The sequence below is a fragment of the Quercus robur genome, chromosome 2 (genome assembly GCF_932294415.1).
Source record: "Quercus robur chromosome 2, dhQueRobu3.1, whole genome shotgun sequence".
In the NCBI taxonomy this organism is placed as follows: Eukaryota; Viridiplantae; Streptophyta; class Magnoliopsida; order Fagales; family Fagaceae; genus Quercus; species Quercus robur.
In genome coordinates this window covers 87950104-87970115 of record NC_065535.1, presented here as the reverse complement: position 1 = coordinate 87970115, position 20012 = coordinate 87950104, and the positions used below count along the sequence as shown (strand labels likewise).

General features: G+C 33.8%; 2 protein-coding genes and 1 non-coding gene across 6 annotated transcripts; 2 read left to right on the top strand and 1 right to left on the bottom strand.

Annotated features, from left to right (window-relative positions):
• Window positions 1-3035: 3035 nt before the first annotated feature.
• Window positions 3036-10184, top strand: LOC126715635 (APO protein 2, chloroplastic). Of its 4 annotated transcripts, XM_050416347.1 has the most exons (5): window positions 3073-3134; window positions 4333-4598; window positions 6265-6617; window positions 8850-9682; window positions 9771-10184. In XM_050416347.1, the coding sequence occupies exons 2-4, from the start codon at window positions 4431-4433 to the stop codon at window positions 9679-9681; spliced, it is 1353 nt and encodes a 450-aa protein (XP_050272304.1). In that variant the 5' UTR covers window positions 3073-3134; window positions 4333-4430; the 3' UTR covers window position 9682; window positions 9771-10184. The 4 variants fall into 4 exon arrangements, with proteins under 4 accessions (XP_050272302.1, XP_050272301.1, XP_050272304.1 ...); XM_050416345.1 differs by having other exon boundaries at window positions 3036-3134; window positions 4326-4598; window positions 8850-10184; XM_050416344.1 differs by having other exon boundaries at window positions 3037-3134; window positions 4430-4598; window positions 8850-10184.
• Window positions 10185-15353: 5169 nt separating this feature from the next.
• On the bottom strand, window positions 15354-15427 carry TRNAI-AAU (transfer RNA isoleucine (anticodon AAU)). The gene has a single exon. It is a non-coding gene; the product is annotated as a tRNA-Ile (tRNA).
• A 24-nt stretch (window positions 15428-15451) lies between these two features.
• LOC126715634 (uncharacterized) lies at window positions 15452-19519 on the top strand. Its single transcript, XM_050416343.1, has 3 exons — window positions 15452-15669; window positions 16423-16591; window positions 19126-19519. Exons 1-3 carry the CDS (start codon window positions 15610-15612, stop codon window positions 19320-19322), a joined length of 426 nt encoding a protein of 141 aa, XP_050272300.1. The 5' UTR covers window positions 15452-15609; the 3' UTR covers window positions 19323-19519.
• Window positions 19520-20012: the final 493 nt, after the last annotated feature.

The window sequence follows — 20012 nt, the reverse complement described above, 5'->3', positions numbered from 1 at the left end:
CTATTTCTTTTTACTTTTGCATGGTTTTTTTTTTCCCCTCACTAACGTGGGTGTTCAGAGTACTTTGAGCATATTATTTCTTGATGTGTAGTCCTTCATTCCATAGATATAAAGTAATTTAGACATTTATTTATTAGGTGGTAAAATTTGCAATAGTTTTAGTATTTTCCCATTTTTTACATGTGATAATTAATGCTTGTTTAGAACCCTAATTATGTCTTATTACCAATTTTTAAACAAATTAACAATTTAAGCCCTATTGATAGATTTGCTCATTTACAATTGCATGAAAATAAACTGAAACAGTAAACAATCCCAAAAATCATATCATTGACAAACAATGTTATGCTAGAAAGAAAACCCAAATCAGGCAAAAACTCTCCGAGTCCAGTTAGTAATGAATCCACTAGTGAAAGTAGTTGCAATACATATCAACTCACAAAACCTTCCAAGCTATGTAGTGACTAGGAGTGTTCACGGTGCAGTGCGATGCGGTTTTGGGCCATTTTTAGCACAGCACTTTACGATGCGGTATAGCTAAAACTATAACTGCACCGCACCTCATTTTTGCAATTACATGTGCAGTGCAGTGCAGTTTGGTGCAGTTCAAAGTTTAGCCAAAACCATAACCGCATCGCACCTCATTTTTGAGATCACATGTGCGGTGCAATATATAAGATACAATTTGAATGATTTGAAACTGGTATATTTTTCACATTTTAGGTTTTTTCTGCCCAGCCCAAAACTAATTTTTACCTTTATTTTGAGCAAAGTTTTAAACTATTGAACTAGTTTTTCTTTATTTTGGACTAGCTTTTCTAATCAACACTTGCTAAGGTTAATAAACTTTTTTTTTTTTTGAAAAATAGGGTTATTAAACTATTAATAATATATTTAATGTTAAAAAAATAAATATATTAATATATATATAGATGGTGCGACACGGTGTTGTTTGTACGGTTTTCTTACTATATATAAAACCGCAAATGTATTCAAGCCCCCCAAACTCTTGTTAGCAGCCGACTTTGTCAAGCCATTTCTCCTCACTAGTTCACCGGATTCTGCAAGTTGAGCCACCAACTGCAAGCCACCATCTCTTCTTGGATTTATGGGATTGCTCTATGATTTCCAACACCAATCACTCAACCAAAGATCAGTCAAAGGTAATATGGAGTGTTTGGATAATCTCCTCTCAAAGTTATGTGAATTTGGAGATGGTGAAGGATAGAGGCTACAGGGATTTTCTCTCTATGGGAATGGGTAGCTCTCTCTCTTTTTCATCTCAGAAATAGGGTGGGAAAACGTAGGATTTATAAGACTACAAAAAGGGTAATTGTATAGGAACATAAGAGAAATAAAACCAACTAATTTTTCTAAGTGGAAAATTCACTCGACCTAATTTCAAGTGAAACTCTCTATTTGAATATTTTTCACTTTGTTCGCAATCCGCCTGACACCATAATTTCACTTGAGCGAAATTCCAAAACATGTATACTAATATTAGCTCCTGAACCCCTTGTCTCCAATGTAAATACAACCCAAAATGAATAAAATACATAAGAATATGCTAATACAATTAAAACCATCTGGCACAAAATTTTGTTATTACAAAATGCACTAACAATTGTTTAGCGTTCTTATAAATTATTGTACTTTATAGGTCAAAATCTAAATTACACTTTCTTTTTTTTTTTTTTTTTTTTTGGTAGGGGACAAATTACATCCTTCAATTTGGGTGAATTGTTATTTATACAAACCTTAAGAGGTTGAGTGTCATTTTCTCTTTTGAGAGAAGTGTCATTTCGTGGATTAAGATGAAACTAGGTAGAATGATCGGAAGCCCAAATAATTAATTAAAAAGAAACTATCAATTTGTCATATAAATATTATTAGAATTAATATTTTTTTTCTCTTGTCCGTCCAAAAATTATGAGCTCCCCTTAGGAAAAAGAAATTTTAGATGCCTTAAATTCAAATATTCCAGAAGTGAAGAGCATTCAAAGAAGAAAAAATCGTTAGCAAAGTGAGAATAAAGCTACAAATATATTATAAAGATAGTATAAATATCTAATTTACATAATTATCTTGTTCTTTTTTTAATAATTCACAATATTTTTACACTTTTACCTAAAATGGTGATTTCTATTTAAAAGGCATTGTGTTGAAAAGTCCCGAAGAAAAATTAAAGAAAATTCCTTCTTATTGGTTAGTTTATTTATTTTTTATAGAACTCTAGTACTTTTTCTAAGTAAACAGATACATATTGCCATATAACCGTGTCAATAGTCTTGTAATTCATTAATATTATTAGCTTTTGCAATATGGAGAACTTTGGGTTCAAATCCTCTCCTCCACTTGTGTGTGTATGTGTGCATGCATGCTTAGTCTTACTTATACTACTTTTTACCATTTTTCAAATAGAAAAATGAATCATAATCAAGTTACACTTATTAAAACTAGTTCATAAAATTTTATTGACTTGTATTTTTAAAATTTCATCATTTGATTACATGTTATCTTTGTTTTTAACATATATGTCAAATTTATATGAATTTTATTTACTATCCAATCTATAAACTCATTTTTTTGGTTTAATTTTAAAGTTCAAGAAACTTGACATTTAAACATTATATAGATGAGATAGTTATTAATTTCTGATCATTTTAATATTTTGTTAGCATGGTTGGCATTATAAAACAATATAATCTAGTAGTGATTTGTTAAAAAAAAAAAACATAATAAAAAATTATCAAATAATATAGAATTGATAAAAATTACATAATATGGAACATGAAGCTAACTTTAAACATATAAAAAATTTATTCTTTTTTTTTCTTTCTTAAAAAAAAAAAAAATTCTGATTTGGTCCATTAAAAATGGAAGGAAAGAAAAACCAAGGTGGACATGCCCAGCCCACTTTAGTAATGGGCTTTTTCCAGCATCAAAAAACCGGCTTCCAGCCCAGAGGTCCAATGAATTTGACAGAAGTCCAAAAATGCCCTCACATTTTTTTCTAAATCACAAGAACACCCTTTTCTTTTTTCATCCACCACAGCCAGAGAGTTGTCCACACAAACAAAAATCTGACTCAAAAACATGCTCTGTTAAGCTCGCTTCCAAAACTTAGCCAAAAGGTGCCCTCCTTTCTCTCTTTTTCATTTCGGTTTATCCCAAAAAAAAAAAATCGTTGCATTTTGTTTTGTTTTGTGATATGATGAATTTTTGTGCGTTTTGATAATGGGTATGAATGTATGATACTATGATGTCCTGCTGAGTGTGTGTTGGTGTGTTTTTATCTAAAGTTTGTTGATTTTGCACATACCCATTTGACTTTAGCTGATTTTAGTTCATATTAATGGTGTCTTGGTTTAGTTGGTGTACGGTTTTAGGAATTGGGGTGGTGGGTTTTTAGCATAAGCAGAAACTGGAGCTGAACTTGGTTGTGTAACGCATGTGTCTGTGAAAGTAACTTCAAGAACCAATTTTTATCTCCTCTTGCAAAGAGGTTTTAGAATCAACTTGGTTCTCATTGTAAAAGAACCTCCTTTTTGGCTTGCTGTCAATGCCATTAGTTAAAAATGTCCAGAATGGTCTCTCCAAAGGAAGAAAAGTCCATGTTTAGCTCCTTTTGTAGCATAGTTTTGAATTCACCTGTGTAAAATTAAGAGGCAAATCCTAAGGACTGCTTCTAGTTCCTGAATAGGGACTGAGAATAAGTAATCAATAGTGACTGAAATACAAAAAAAATATTTAATTGTCTGAATAATTGTCTTTTCCAAATGTCTTTCATTGTCCTTGTAGGCAAAATAGACTGGTTTTGATCCTCTATTTCAAAATAGTAGGGCTAACATGCTATTCATGATTGTGTGCTGTGGTTGCAATGTAATGACATATTTTGATACTCTAACTTAACAAACAACAACTTTCTTGGTTGGACTTTATGATTCTTTTAAAAGTTTTTAAGTACCTTTTGTGATTTTCAAAATATTATTAAGTATATGCACAGGTTCCTCAATTCTTTCTTTGTAATCTTTTTTGAGTTTCAATTTTGAAACTTAGGAGTTAAAACTTAGAAAAATGAAACTATGTTGTGTGTATAAAACTTACTAGTTAATAAAATATTAGAGGTAATTTATAACCAATGGAGAAAATATGACCATTTGAAATGTGATGGTTGGAAAAATAGTAAAGAAAGAATGAAGAAAGACTATTCAAATGGAATTGAGTAAAAATAGAGAATTTGATGCAGGTGTATGTGAAATGTGGGTTAGCTAAAATAGTTTTTTTTTTTTTTCTTTTTTTTTTTTTTTTTTTTTTTTTGCAAGAATTTAGCAAAAGATATATTGAGATTGATGTGAATTCTCAAGCTGTACTCTTTCAAAGCTTGTTTTAGAAAGTTTCTGAGCAGACGTTTTATCTTGGTCTTAAGGATGGACTGTGGTTCTCTAACCTTTACACATAGCGCAATGGTCTTGTTGTGTGGTAAAGGAAAGTTTCTAACACCCAAAGTGGGGCCATTAAATGCTTCCTTCCAAAAGAATGCAGAACACCTGAAGCTTAGCCGACATCGGGGTCTTGGTTCACTTGATTCTTTCCAGGTATGCCTTGTTGAGAATTCACAGCTCAGTTTGTTGGTTGTGTAATGCACTTGATTGGAAAACATTGATGAAAGCTCTTGATATTTTATTTGGGAAAATTGTGGAGTACTAGCCATCTAGCTTTAAGCCAATTCATCGTATGCAAGGTTCTAGGGACCCTCTATTTTTACAGCTGTATTTCCGTACTTGTACACTCAGGCATTGCTTATTAGTCAGTTATTGCTGTTTTTTGTTCTTGTAAGTGTATGTATGTCAAACTTCCAATTACAATTAGGGTGTTTGGCAAACACACAAGACCAATTCAGTCTGGTTTTGAACCAATAAAAAAAATTAGTTCAAGTTCAAGTCAATGAGTTCCAGGAATCAGCCTCTGCAAAAAAAAAGGGTGGGTGGGAAGGCAAGGGTGCCTACCAATCACCTCTCCAAGACCCGCAAAAGTGGAAGCTTTGGCACTAGATAAAACATTTTTTTTCCTTTTAAGTCAACGAGTTCTAGTGCAAACAACACTGAACTCACCTATAAAAGAAAATTAATTTATTCTTGAACTAGTTTCGGTTTATATGTAGTTTTTATAAACCATGTGATAACTGTGTTTTATTCTTTTTATATAAACATTTAAGCACCAAGATTGAATGCAAACATGACAAATTGATAACCAGTTCCATATTTTATAAAATTTGACAAACACAAAAAAACTAAAAACCAATTATAATATTCTTGGCTAGCCAATTTTATGGTCTTCCAAACCCCCAAATAAGTTACCCACAGTCAGGGACGGAGCTAGGATTTCGAGTGAGGGGGGGCGAGATACACTCAAACCCAAATGCTTAAAAAATTTGTTATAGCCTAAACTTTCATATTGTACCTCTAGATTAACCCAAAGACAACCATGTTTTTTTTATCCAAGCTACTTATAAAAGAATATATATATGTGTGTGTGTGTGTGTGTTTATCCCAAGCTTCTTTGGGGAACTTCATCAAACACTTAGCTGCAATTATCCTATGCTAATGCTTTAAGATAAATTTCATAAATCATTTAGAATCTAGATAGAAACTCACAAAAAGAATCAAAATTTAATATAAATTTGAATAAAGAAAGTGTACTTTTTGTGAAAGCATGGAAGTATCGAACAAAAATGGAGCATGAAAATTCAAAACCAAGCTTTATATAATTTATATTTTGCTTTTTCTCATTGGGCCAGGGGGGGCCATTGCCCCCCCTGGTCCAAGCATAGCTACGTCCCTGCCCACAGTCATGTATTCCGGTGCTTATAAAAGACTAGATAAAAGAAGGAAAAAGTAAATAAAAAAGGAAAAGACCTGAATTAAATGAACTATTGTTTTGGGTGAACTTCCTAGTAATGGCCTTGAAAAATAGCCCCAGCCACAGCTTGTATATTGTGCCATTGCTTCAAGTTATAACATATTTAGGGTCTACTGTAATAATCACTGTGATTTTCTGTTAAAGCTTTTTACACAATCAATTCTGATTGTTAGCTTGTTTCTTGACAAGCCAAAATCAAGAATTAAGTGTCTCCAATTTCTGTATAGCAGCTTGAAAATTTAGCCTGTGCGAAACTCTCTTTTGTTCCTATATAACTGTAACTCTTAAGGAACTTCCCATCTAATGTTTATGCTTCATGACTCTACTTTTATTCTTTTGCAGCATAGTAGCATTAAAATTAAACTCCCATTGAAGTATAGAAGTCCATCACTGAACTTGTGTCGATCATATCCATTGGTCATCAGGAGTGAACTTCCTCAAAATGCTGATTTTCCACGCTACTATTCAAAGAAGGAGAAAAAGCCATTTCCAGTACCCGTTGTGGAGCTGAGGCGGGCTGCTAGGGAGAGGGTCAAGAAGATGAAAGGCCAGCCTAAACGACCTGCTCCACCACCAAAGAATGGCCTACTTGTCAAGAGGCTCATACCAGTTGCTTATGATGTGTTTAATGCGAGGATTACACTGATTAACAATCTCAAGAAACTCTTAAAGGTGGTTCGTGTGCATGCTTGCAGGTAATTCAATTCCTCTGCTAATATTTGACTCATGGAATGGAAAAAAATAAAATCAGCTTTGTTAAGCACTGTGACAGAAATTTATTTGGTTATCCAAATCAATCTGTTAAACTGACCTGTTGCATGTGTCTCATGAGATATATCTATACTGCATGATGAATGCAGACATGTTGACTCAACAGCATATTGAAAAATATTTCAATTAGCTGATGTCCATGTGACAAAAATTTAGCTCTCTTTACTGGGTTGAATTTCAATTTTCTTTCATTGTATGTGATTTCTTTAGATGAGCTTCTTTTTTTCTTTTTTCTTTTTTCTTTTTTCTTTTTTCTTTTTTTAATGTTTGCCCAGTAAGCATCTTTCTCTCCTTGAACAAATATTAGATGACTGTTATCTAAGACAAAATATTATCTCTTGTCAAAAAATTGCTTGGTACTTAAACTGGGGTTGTTTTAGGCTAAATTTGAGTTTGTTACTTTTTTCACTTTGATCCATCTAGTTTCAAGTTTAGCAGTGTCAACTTTGCTTGAAACTTAAATTGATTCTTCTTCATTTTTCCTTTTTCTTTTTAAAGCTAAAATATGCATTGGTTCCTGTAAATTTGAGTTTGTTATCAATATGGTCCGTGTAGTTCTAATTCCAGCAGCGTTAACTTCAAAGTTTTGGCCAAATTGATGTCTTGCCTTCCTGGTAAAGAGCAATCATCATGAAACTGATGTCATAGTTTCAAATCTTATAGTATCTATAAAGTACTCTTAAAAAAAAATTGAAGTTTTGGATTATTTTCAATTTAGTCCTTCTGTCTATCTCTGCTAATCATAGGAACATTAAATTTTATGTGATGTTGCAGGTGAGCATAAAACAAGGTCATTTCAAAACTTTTATTTAGAGGAAAAATAAAATAGATGATAAAATAAATCAAATGAATCAAATAGAAAATACAAGAGAGATTTTTTGGAAATCTTGTTGCAAACCTTGCAATCCTCTTCCCTTCATTGTGTTATTGTTCTTCGTGAACATTTCCTTGGTCTTCAACTTGTTCCTAAGGTTTGAATGGTATGTTCTCTTTGTTTTTGTTGCTAGTGTTGCTTCTGTTGGCTCAGCAGATTTGAATTTGACCTTTGGCTTCCTCACCAATGCTAGGGACTATAGATGCAAGTGCGACTCAAATTCACTTCTACTAATTGAATCCATGCTAACCCATAAACTATTATTCCTCCAAGAACAAATCTCAGCCTGATAATTGGAGTTCCCAAAAAAACCTTGGAGGCAACTTTTGTTGACTAAGCTGCAAGTAACACAAATATCCTTATGATGGCATAGAATCAATACGGTTAGAATTATGGTTAAGATTAAATGTATCATTTCCTAACAGCTTAAGTTTTTTGGGACAATCAGTTATTTAATATAATATCAAGGCAGAAGAGCCTGAGTTAGATCTCTGTCTCCACTCTAATTCCCATTTAAAATATTAAAAATCCCACTGGTTGGGCCTCATTTATTAAGGGGGAGTTTAGGCCCATAGTTGAGAGGGAGTGTTAGAATTATGGTTAAATGATTAAATTCATCATTTCCTAACAGCTTAACTTTTTGAGACAATCGGCAATTAAACAAATAATATTCTAGTCGGATGAAATGGATCCTGATAGAGCTGCAACTTCATGACCAAAGCATGCAACTGCTTTGTTTTTGAGGGATTGGCAAATCTTCTAGAGTTCAAAGTGAAGAAAATGGTATAGGAAGAAATTTTAAACTAAATTGATGTTTTCTGATTTCAACACCAGCAGTTGTTTACATGGTGAATAGATGGTGGATTACTACCAGAGACAATCCTTGGCTACATTGTTTTGCTGTGGCATTGGTGACTCCATTGTGGACATGCTGCCTGAACCTGAGCTCCCTCCCAACTCCCTCTTTTCTGTTTTTTCACATATTGAGAGAGAGAGAGAGAGAAGAAGAAGAAGAAGAAGAAGAAAACTATCAAAATAGTTTCATTCAGGCATAATTTACATGACCCTTTGCCTATGATTAACAGGGATAGACAAGAGTACCAAATTATCCAGTACTTGAAACTATGAAGTTGAAATTGATATTTTGAAACTATAAGAATTAAATTGATAGCACATCCAAATTTAGAGGGACCAAAATATATTCAACCCTTTTTCTTTAATAAAATTCATTCAACCTGTTTTGTGAACAGTTTTGTGACTTTTTTGTGCAATGCAAATGCAGCGGCTGTAATGAAATTCACGTGGGACCTGTTGGACATCCATTCAGATCTTGTAGAGGTCCAAATGCTGGCTTCCGCAAGGGTCTTCATGTGTGGACAAATGCAACTGTTGATGACATAGTCTGGGAAGTAGAAGCCTACCACCTCTATGATCGCCTTGGAAAGCGTATTCCTCATCAGGAGAGATTCTCAATTCCTCGGATTCCAGCCATAGTTGAGCTCTGCATCCAAGCTGGTGTCAATATTCCTGAATTTCCAACAAAAAGGAGAAGAAAGCCAATCATCCGCACTGGGAGAAAGGAGTTCATTGATGCAGATGAAAGTGAACTCCCAGATCCTGTCCCTGAAGTTCCTGAGACGCCATTATTAACGGAAATACCTGATTCAGAGATAGTAGCCCCATCTGATGAAGCCAGCATTGCTTGGCTTGCTGAGGAAACACTACAAGCATGGGAAAAGATGAGGGGAGGAGCCAGCAGGTTGATGAAGAAGTACCTGGTAAGGGTTTGTGGGTATTGCCCAGAGGTACATGTTGGTCCTAGTGGGCACAAGGCACAGAACTGTGGGGCTCACAAGCACCAGCAGCGGAATGGGCAGCATGGTTGGCAGGCGGCAGTGCTAAATGACTTGATACCACCAAGATATGTGTGGCATGTTCCTGATGTAAATGGACCACCATTGCAGCGAGAGCTGAGGAACTTCTATGGTCAAGCACCTGCTGTAGTCGAAATATGCACACAAGCTGGCGCTGTTGTGCCGGATGAGTACAAATCAACAATGAGGTTGGATGTGGGGATCCCCTCGGATCTTAGAGAAGCTGAACTGGTAGTTTAAGGTGATTTTGTTTCTTTCTTCAGTTTCTTTTTGCCCCCCTACACCTCCTCTTTCAAATACAATATAATGTATGTAGAATATTGAGATAGAATACAGTGTGGAAACTTGGAAAGCTCAATCTGATGGTGGTCAGCAACAAGAACTACGTCACACAATTGCCTTTCATCAGGACAGGGAGATCCTGCGATTACGGAGTTACTCTGATCCCGCCACTGAGACCATGTTAACTTCATTGTTGGAATATCCGAAAAGACCTGGACCAATGAATAACTATTACAGCTGCATTAGCAGCAGCTTCGAGATGAATGCATTTGCAAAGATATTGGTGTTCACCATATTAATGCAGATTAATCGCAGTTGCCACTTGTTTCTACAGAACAATGGGGACACAGAATGACAGAATTGCAACAGCAAGAGGATGAGCATAGCATAGGCTTGATACCAAAATTGTTATAAAACAGATTGTAACATATTTACTATATATGTAGGGTGATCATTATTAATCTGCTATTTTACCATTAATTGTAGCCAAGGTTTTGTATATCCTTAAAATGTGGTCACAATAACCATCAAAAAAAAAAAGTGGTCGCAATAGCAATCGTCTGATTATTGACAAATAGTGTTGGCACCAAAATTATTATCAGACAAATGTAGATAGATCTTGATCTTCTATTTTATTATGCTTAATTGGATGACCGTTCTAGCTCTTTCTCAAATAAAAATAAATAAATAATAGATTTTTTTTTGAATAATAAGTAAATAAATAAATTTTGAATAATATATAATAGATTTTGATCTTCTATTTTGCCCATTGTAAAGCTATACCGAGTGATTCTATAGCCGTATGGAAAAAGTTAAAGGAAACAATTTTTTTTTTTTTTTTTTTTTTTGAAGTGAACGAAACCCTTTACACCTTATGACCTTAAGAAGGTGTGATATGATCAAAAGTGTCCACTTGGGGACAATAGAATTAACTAATTAATTTTTTCTTATATTAGAGATACATTAGTTTGTGAAGGTTCATGTAATAAAATTGGTAGGACAAGGCTTCCCTCTTTGGATAGGAGCATAGGATGAGACAAAGGACTAACACATGTCAGTATCGTGTCCCCTTCCACCACTCAAATCCACTAGAAAGAACTAAAACGAAATTTGTAGTCTTCCTAAAATGAGTGATTTTAGAACTACAAATTATTTAATTTTTTTGGTCACAACTCTGACGTGATAAATTGTGAGTTGTTTACTCATCACTTACACATGAATTTACAATTTATTTTTACCAATCACACTCTGTCACATCATAGTTATAACAAAAAAATTAAGTAATAGTATGTGTTACTAGATTTTTTTTCCCCTAACATCACTCCTAAAATTATTGAAGTTGTGGAAGTCAACCACCACATGTCAAACTAAGAACACTTCAAACTCTACATGCTCCAAATGTCCATCAAAGATTCACTTTCGCCTCCTATTTCTTTCACCACCCTCATGTCCCCTTCTCTCTCCAGCTTAAAACTTTCATAACCACGTAAAAAAACACACAAAACACAGTTTTACAGAAAGAGAGACAACATAGAGGAAGAGTGAAAGAGATAATAAAGCTATAGACATAGAAGGCCTTAGCAGGAGTAGAAGAAGTGAAAGCAATGGCAGACCAGGGAGTGAAGCAGCCATCACCAGGGCAGCATGCCACTGGGATACTTCACCAGCGCAGTAAACCACACTTCCGTCCTATGAGCATGGCCATTGGTGGCTTAGCCATCACTGCCACTCTTGGTTTCTTTGTCTTATACTCCAAGAAGAAGCCTGAAGCCTCTGCACTTGATGTTGCCAAAGTTACCACTGGAATTTCCCATCCAGAAATCACCGGCCCACGCCACTAGATATCATTGCCAACTTGATTAATGCCTCTATTAATTTCTAGACATCTTCCTTTTTTTTGTCTTGTGATTGCTATCATCTTTGCTTTCTTTCTCTTGTTTATGTTTTAGATGTATGATTTTCTTTTATTTTCTTTCATTGTATTGACTTGAGATGCAGTGCAAATAAAATATCCATTGCATATTATACTATAAGTCTCATAAATTATATCAGAATTTTTCTTATTTAAATTGAGCTCAGGGTTCTAAAATTTGATTTGAAGAAATGTCTATAGCATGTGAACTTAATCAAATTCAGGAAAAGCATTATGGGCAAGAGTGCAAGACATCGAATGGTTTTTCCCATATTGGTAATCCATAACATAACGACATGACATGAGATCGAGCTTGACATATATGGTTATATCTTGGAAATACATGTGTAAATTATGCAAGTTAATATGTTGAATTCAACCAACTTTTAAAAAAAAATTATTATCTGTAAAGGGATAATAATTTTTATTGAAAAATGTGTTGTATGACTCTTCTTCCAGCCATTTTCCATAAGTGATATAATTTTTTTTTCCCGATATGCAAAGAGATAGATATTTATTGAAAAATATGCATTACAAATATAATTATTGATGTGGCGTGATTGGTAGAAAATAAAAATAATGTCAATAATAGGCTAAAGTAAAAGTGATTTTACTTTAATCATAACTTATCATCTTAGCAAATTATGAAAAAATGTTATTGAAAAATTTTATATCTACAGCATTGCTTAATATATTTCAAGTGAGCCTTGCTAGCTAGATTGTGGGCAACATTGTTATTCCTTCCTACACAGAAAATTAGATATCAGCTTCTAAAGCTCTTCCTATTCCTAATTGGTTGTTATTGACAAGATGTGAATCCAAAAAACAAAAACAAAAAACCCACCGGGACAATTGAGGAAGCTCTCTCTAATTGGTCGTTATAAATTAGATGCGACTCTGAAAATGTCACATTGGAGCATTCTTGACATTGAGGGTGTGTTTGGTAGAGTGGATTTTAGGGAAGATGAAAAAAAAAATGAGAGAAAATGAGGAAAAAAAACTTTTTGGAGAGTATTTGGTTGGAAGAGAGAGAGAGAGAAAAATGTTGGTTGGGGCCAAGTGTTTTCTCCTTAGACTCGCCAAAAAGTTCTCTCCAAAATGGGAGAAAGCTGAGTGAGGGGAGTTTGATAGGTAAATGACGAAAATGCCCATGTGCACTTGCACATTGGCTTCGTCTAATACGTTGTTTTTTTTTTCTTTTTTTCTTTTTTTTTTTTCTGGTCTCTGGACGTTGCCTCTTCTTCTTTTTTCTCTTTTTCTTTTTTTTTTTCATTTTTCCTGCACGTTGCCTCTTCCTTATTCTTTTTTTTTTCTTTTGATTTCCTGGGCAGGCTTGTCCAATACGTTGCACTTCTTCTCCTTTTTTTTTTTGTGTTTTTTTTTTTTTTAAGTTTAGACGTGATTTTTATTTTTTAATAAATTTGAGTGATTGTATTTTTTTTGTTTTTCACTTTTTTGTTTTAATTTGGCACCATTTTTTAATAAGGGTATATGAATAAATTTATACAAACTCACTTTTTTCATCTCTTCACTTTTTCACTCCCCACCAAACAAAAATGAGAGAAATTAAAATTTTTTCTATTCTCTCACTTTTCTACCTCCCAACCAAATGGACCCTGAGTAAGCTCCCCTTAATTGGTCATTATCAATAAGGTGTGAGTTCAAAAAGGTCCTTAAAAATCATACCAAGATATATAATTTTTTTTTTTACAAGAGAAATTTGAATTAAATATGATTTCATTCCATCATCTTATCATGTTTGTCAAACCCTGGAATATATTTGCATAATTACATTTTTGTGACATCACCAAATAAATAGATGATAGTATTTACCACATTATAATTTCTTGTATTCCTTAAATTATTAATTAATGTTTCCATGCAATTCTTTGGTACAATGTACCAATTGAGTTCTAAGTTTAATTTACAATAGTTGGTGTGCAATAAAAGCAGTGCTAATGGTGAACTTGAAGATGATACCTTCCATTTCACTAGAAAGTTACACTCAAAGTTGGTTTACAATTTAAATGGTAATATATATTCAAAATCAAGAAATTGATTCATTTTAAATGGAGAGCATCATTTTCTAACATGAATATGGAAGCAATGTTACACTAATCACCTTAAAAATTTATAAAAAAAGTTGGAAGCAATATTACTCCAATGATAACTATCACCTTAACAATTTGTTAAAATATATATATATATATATTGTAAAATGTTCTTGTATTAAATTTTTTTAAAAATTTTTAAGAATTTAAATAAAAAAAATTGTAAGATGTGTTTATATTAATATTGGTATTATTGTTAAGAATTAAAATAAAATAAAAACTTTGTAAAATGTTTTTGCATTAACGGCAAAAGTTAATTTTGTAAAAATTGATTCATTTTAAATGGAGACATCATTTTCTAACATGAATATGGAAACAATGTTACACTAATCACCTTAAAAATTTATAAAAAAATGTTAGAAGCAATATTACTCCAATCATAACTATCACCTTAACAATTTGTTAAAATAAATAAATATATATTGTAAGGACCGAGTTTGAGTCCCTAGCCCAAAGAATGAATAGGCTCAGGCCCAAAAGCACAAAACAATAAATTTGTAAAGAGTGAATTGGAAAACTGAGCTAGAATGAGTTAGATAGCAAACAAGGTGGATTCAAATGACAAGAACAGAAAGATAGATGGATTTCAACTAAAGAAAATCGTCCTCAGACAAGTTCGAGGAGATCAGTTCTTGTATACATGGTTTTAAAAACCGAACCGGTCAAAGAACCGTTTTTTTTTTTTAATTTCCGGTTCAACCCCGGTTTTTGGCCGGTTTTCCGGTTTTTGACCGGTTATTGACCTTTTAACCGAACCGGATTAGCCTCCGGTTCCCGGTCGAACCGGCCGGTCCGGTCCGATTTTTAAAACAGTGCTTGTATATTTATCTTACGTATGATTACAAGTTTATTTCCTGATTGCTATAGTGTTTCTTTTTAGATTCCCCCCCCCCCCTTTCTCCATGGAGGGCCTCTCACGTTATATAGACGCCTTTGAACAATCTTGGTCTTACACTTGTTGATCATCTAAGTCACTACTTGAGTGCTTGTTCTATCGGACACCCTTTAAGCCTTCTGTGAGTTGGAGTGGCCAAGACAGCATTGTTGAGGGGTCTTCTCTACATTAATGCGGTCAGGAAGTTAGCTGTAGAGTATTTAATGCTGTGGCAGTAGCCTTTTCCTAGACATTTTTGAGCTTCCATCTCTCTTGTATGTTTATAATGCACGTCCCTATTAGTGGAATTTTTTGGAAGGTCACCTTGAACGATAAGATATACATTTGATCTATACTTTGTTCATCCGAGAAGATACTCCTCCTCGAACCAATTTCTCCAACCTTTCCATTTTGCAACTTATTCACTGGACTCTGAGCTTAGCACTCTCACCACTGTTTATTCGTTCTCGGATCAACCTACATCCTCGCCCAAGGCCCAAGGGCCAATATATAATTTTGGGCCCCTATCCCTACATATATAATATTGTAAAATGTTCTTGTATTAAAAATTTTTAAAAATTGTTAAGAATTTAAAAAAAAATATTGTAAGATGTGTTTATATTAATATTGGTATTATTGTTAAGAATTAAAATAAAATAAAAACTTTGTAAAACGTTTTTGTATCAACGACAAAAGTCAATTTTGTAAAACAATTTTGAAAAACTGGATAGAATGGCCCATGCAGGTCTCGAACCTGCGACCTTCGCGTTATTAGCACGACGCTCTAACCAGCTGAGCTAATAGGCCAGATGTTCCTCAAGGCATAAAGTATATCATTTTCTCTATTCAATTCCTGAGTCCCATCTACCACTCTACGAAACAGCACTCGGATCTAACCCTGCAAAGTTAATCCATTTTTCTGCTTCATCATCGATCTTCTTGATTTATCTTTCTCAACAGTTTATCATATTCGCAAATTGCCCTTTGAAATGGCAGCAATTTACAGCCTCTACATCATCAACAAATCAGGTGGCTTGATTTTCTACAAGGTAAATTTTTATGTATTTTTGTATATAATTTTCAGTTTGTTTCCCGAGAAAGTTTCATTTTTTTTTTGGTTTTATATACACAAACATTTACCTTATAGAAAACTGAAAATGTGGAGATGATAGAAAACTGAATGGGGTTGTATATGCTATGTTGGGTGGCTGAGAAAATGTGGGAAAAACAAAACGAGCCAAATGGAATTTGGGGACTGAGAAAGACTTGGCCTTTTCACTTGTAGGAGTTTGCAACTCGAAATCAAACCGATGGGTATGTGGTACTTTTTTTTTCCGATTTACCATGGAAAAAAGCAGTGTGTTAGTGATTTGAATATTGGAAATGTTTAGCTTTCTCTTTTTGAAAAAAAATAGAAACTTTGGATCATGGGTCTGATGAATGAGTGGCTATTTATTTCCTTTCCCGGATAAATTCCAATTTTCCAGTAGAATTACACTTGTAAAGAGTTACAGTAGTTGTAGATTGATCCTGTTTATATATGTCAAGGCATAATAAGCCTCGTGGAGTATCTCTTTCTCAATCTTATATTAGTTTCTTGATCATTGTACTTTTAAAGCTTTAGATGTGATAAACATCTAGCATAAATCCACTGTACTTGGTGTTCTTTATTTTTCTAATAAAACTTGTTACTTGTGTGTGTGTGAAGGTAGTACTGATGGATATATCCTGGAAAAGAGTGGATATTGTTAATTGGAAATAGGGCTTGTCTGATGAAATCTGTGTGTGTGTTTGACAATTAGGATTATGGGTCTGCTGGAAGGATGGACACAAATGATAGCTTGCGGGTTGCGAGTTTATGGCACTCGATGCACGCAATCTCTCAGCAGTTATCGCCAGTTGCAGGTTGTTCGGGCATTGAGCTTCTCGAAGCTGATACATTTGATCTCCATTGCTTCCAATCACTCACTGGTACATTTCGATATTAACTTATCACCCTTGAACATGTGAAAAAAAATTATGACTTGGATACTACAAGCTAAGCATAGTTATTGCTAACCTGTATGTTGTTAATCTAATAAGCCTCAACAAATCGTTGCATATCAGTGTTATGTTTTTGTTACTCATACAATTTTGTATTAAGCATAGTAATTTTAAGGTTGTACCTGTCCCTTGGGGCCACAACTTTACTGATCTAAACAAAAAAGGTTGTAATTCTGAGAGTGTCAAGATATGAAAATATTTTATACTTGTGCATATAAGAGCTAAAAAGACTTATTTGTACCTAGATGTTGCATATCTGGTAAGCCTCCATGGATGTGGACTGGTATGTTTTGACATTGATAGACGTGAATTTATGTCCAGCATTGCCGCCATTTTTATGATTATAACGAAATGAAACTAAATTGTATAGAGAAATTTATGCTCTGAAATGCTAGAAAATAAAGATTTGAGTTAGCAACCTTTATATTGCAAGTTGATATCAAATATTTATGACAATATGGTGGCTTTTTGTTTATTTATCCCATGGTCTGTGAAATCAGTTCATTATGGATCTCCTTTCAAGTATTGAGGGAAAATTGGAGTGTTGATGATATTTTAGAACAAGGGAGATTTGAGCTTCCAACTGTTTACTTTTTCACTAATGAGATCACCTCTTATGATGTCGGTGGATTAAGAGCCACTTTTGAGCATGATAAAACTTTTAGGAGTTACTCATACACAAAAAAGGATAGATTGCACTAAGACCCTCTTATCTTCTTCTTTTTCCCAGTTAATTTGGTATGGTAACTCTGTACCAAATAGGTCCCTTCTGTCAATGTTCTGTCCTTTCTCTAACGGAGAGAACATGTGGGTCTCACATATGCCTAATCTTTTGGCTCCAAATCATGAAAAAAGGCAGGAAACATAGAGAAACCATCCCAAATGCCAAAATTAGATCTGCTGTGAAGGAAAAAAACAAAATTGCATGAATCAAATGTGAAGCAACGAAGAATGGGCAGAGGACGAATAAAAAAGTGAAGAATTGAATGAAGCTAGACCCATGGAGTATACAGTTAAACTTAAAACAGGTATACAATTCCACGCCACCTTTTAAAAAAAATAAAATAAAATAAAAAACACCTTGTTCTAAAATTTGAATAAATAGCATGTTTCTTCACTATTTGCAGGGTTAAACAAACTCAAACACCTTCTTATCAGTTAGCAATCTCTTCCACACTTTACTCTAATCCATCCAGAATTCCGACATATAGCTGTACAAGAAACAAAAAACAAAAACAAAACCCAAACAAATTCTGGAGGTTCCACAGCTCCTAACCTAGATATGTCGACAATTTTGATTCACAGACCTGAAATCTTGAGGGTTCCTCACAATCATGGATTACCAAAAAAAAAAAAAATTCAAAGGGTCATGGCCTCTCAGACAATGTGAGCGTTATTCTAAAAAGCGTTCTTGTCCATGGAAGAAGGAAGAGGTGTCAGTACAGTCTTCAAAGCTGTCAGTGATTCCCCACTAACCAAACAGATAATAAAAGTTCATTTTTTAAAAAAGTAAAAAAATTAAAAAAAGATTGAGAAAATAGAGAACGTGCCTTGAGAATGGGATTCAAAAAAGGGCTGGTGACAATTTCACTAGCAATAATTTCAATGAAGATCTAGCTTCATTCGTTTCTTCACTCTTTCTTCATTCTTCATTTCTTCACTTTTGTTTCATGAGTTTTTTTTTCTTCACGGCAGACCTGATTTTCGCATTTTGGATGGTTTCCTCTGTGCTCCCCTCAGGCCCTTTTTCACAATTTGGTGCCAAAAGACTAGGCACACATAGGACCCATGTGTTCCCCAAATGGATGGAGTATTGACATAAGGCCATAAGGGGCCTATTTGATAAAGTATCAAAGTTGACTGTACAAAATTGGCTGAAAAGAGAGAGAGGAGGGTGTTAGTGCAACAACATGAAAGTTCGGGGGTCTTAGTGCAATTTTCCATATCAAAGAGAGCTCTTTTACCCTATGCTCTACTTCATAGTGAACTGTTGTTATGTGATTATGTCTACAATTTTGTTTGTTCTATTACCATTTGTTAACAGGGTAAGATGCATGATATGAGGTCCACTTCATAACTTCTGAATTTTAATTTTGGTCAAATTTTGATTGCTATAGCATTCATAAATTTTTTACTGTAACAACCTATTAGTTAGATATTATCCGTATAATTTGAAATCAGCCAATAATAATATTTACTTTATTAAAGATTTGTCATCTGCTTCAATGCTGGTATGTTTTGCTCTTGCATTTATATGGGGCTCATTGTGTCTGCTATGTGAGCTTCACGATATTAAGTTGAAATGCTCTTTCATGAGTATAGGAATATGATTGGGTTTTACTACAATGTACTATACACTTTGGAAGTGAAATTTAACCTGAGTTTCTCTTAAATAATGAGCATGTATTTGATGTTCTCTCTGGAAATTTTTTACTTTAAAAGAATAATTGCTTCTTTGGCAGGGACAAAGTTCTTTGTGGTCTGTGAGCCTGGGACACAGCAGATGGAAGCTCTCTTGAAAGTCATCTATGAATTGTACACAGATTATGTGTTGAAGAATCCCTTCTATGAGATAGAGATGCCTATACGGTGTGAGCTTTTTGATTTCAACCTTTCGCAGACAGTACAGAAGGATTGTGTCGCCTTGCTGGGCCGATGATATTCTCTGCAACTTGGATCTGATTTTATTTTCTTTTGATCTGTTACCTTTGAATGTATATTTTCAGAGCAATCTTATCTTCTAGTTTGTGTAAGATAACTATATATTTGATTTGTGTCACACTCTGATGTTTATTTATGCAAATTACTAAGCATTTGCGGGATGACATATTCAATAATGGAGAGATTTTCTTTGTATTGGAGTATGCAAAAATCATATTGTTAAAATTGATTAAACTTGTGGACTCTGTGTCATGGCCTAGCTCAGTATTGACTGTGCTCTATTAATGAAACTCAAACCTATGCACATTAGAGAAAAATAGAAAGAGAGAACATATCATAGAGGAAGTGTAAAAGAGACAAAGCAATAGACAATGACCAAAATGTGGGGGGAGATAACACCTTGGGCAGCGCAATGAGAATGTTGTCAGTGATGTTATATTAATTACCCATTTTTATCCTCACTATTTAATGTGGAATTTACATTTTGTTTGTTTTATTAATGATGTTTTCTAGAAAATTAGTTATTTTTCAAAAAAAAAATCTATAAAACTATTTCATTTTTCTATGTGTTGGTACTTTAAATGAGTTGAAAAACAATCTCTTAACTTTCTTTACTTAGTTTACTGAAAGATTGAGTTATTTTCAAAAAAAATAGTGGAAAATAATCTAAAAATAAATAATATTTTTT

Coding starts and splice junctions, on each gene's coding strand:
- LOC126715635 (XM_050416345.1), top strand. CDS start 4,431: ATGGACTGTGGTTCTCTAACCTTTACACATAGCGCAATGGTCTTGTTG. Junction 4,599..6,264: donor GTTCACTTGATTCTTTCCAG/GTATGCCTTGTT, acceptor ATTCTTTTGCAG/CATAGTAGCATTAAAATTAA. Junction 6,618..8,849: donor GTTCGTGTGCATGCTTGCAG/GTAATTCAATTC, acceptor ATGCAAATGCAG/CGGCTGTAATGAAATTCACG.
- LOC126715634 (XM_050416343.1), top strand. CDS start 15,610: ATGGCAGCAATTTACAGCCTCTACATCATCAACAAATCAGGTGGCTTG. Junction 15,670..16,422: donor GTGGCTTGATTTTCTACAAG/GTAAATTTTTAT, acceptor TTTGACAATTAG/GATTATGGGTCTGCTGGAAG. Junction 16,592..19,125: donor TTGCTTCCAATCACTCACTG/GTACATTTCGAT, acceptor CTTCTTTGGCAG/GGACAAAGTTCTTTGTGGTC.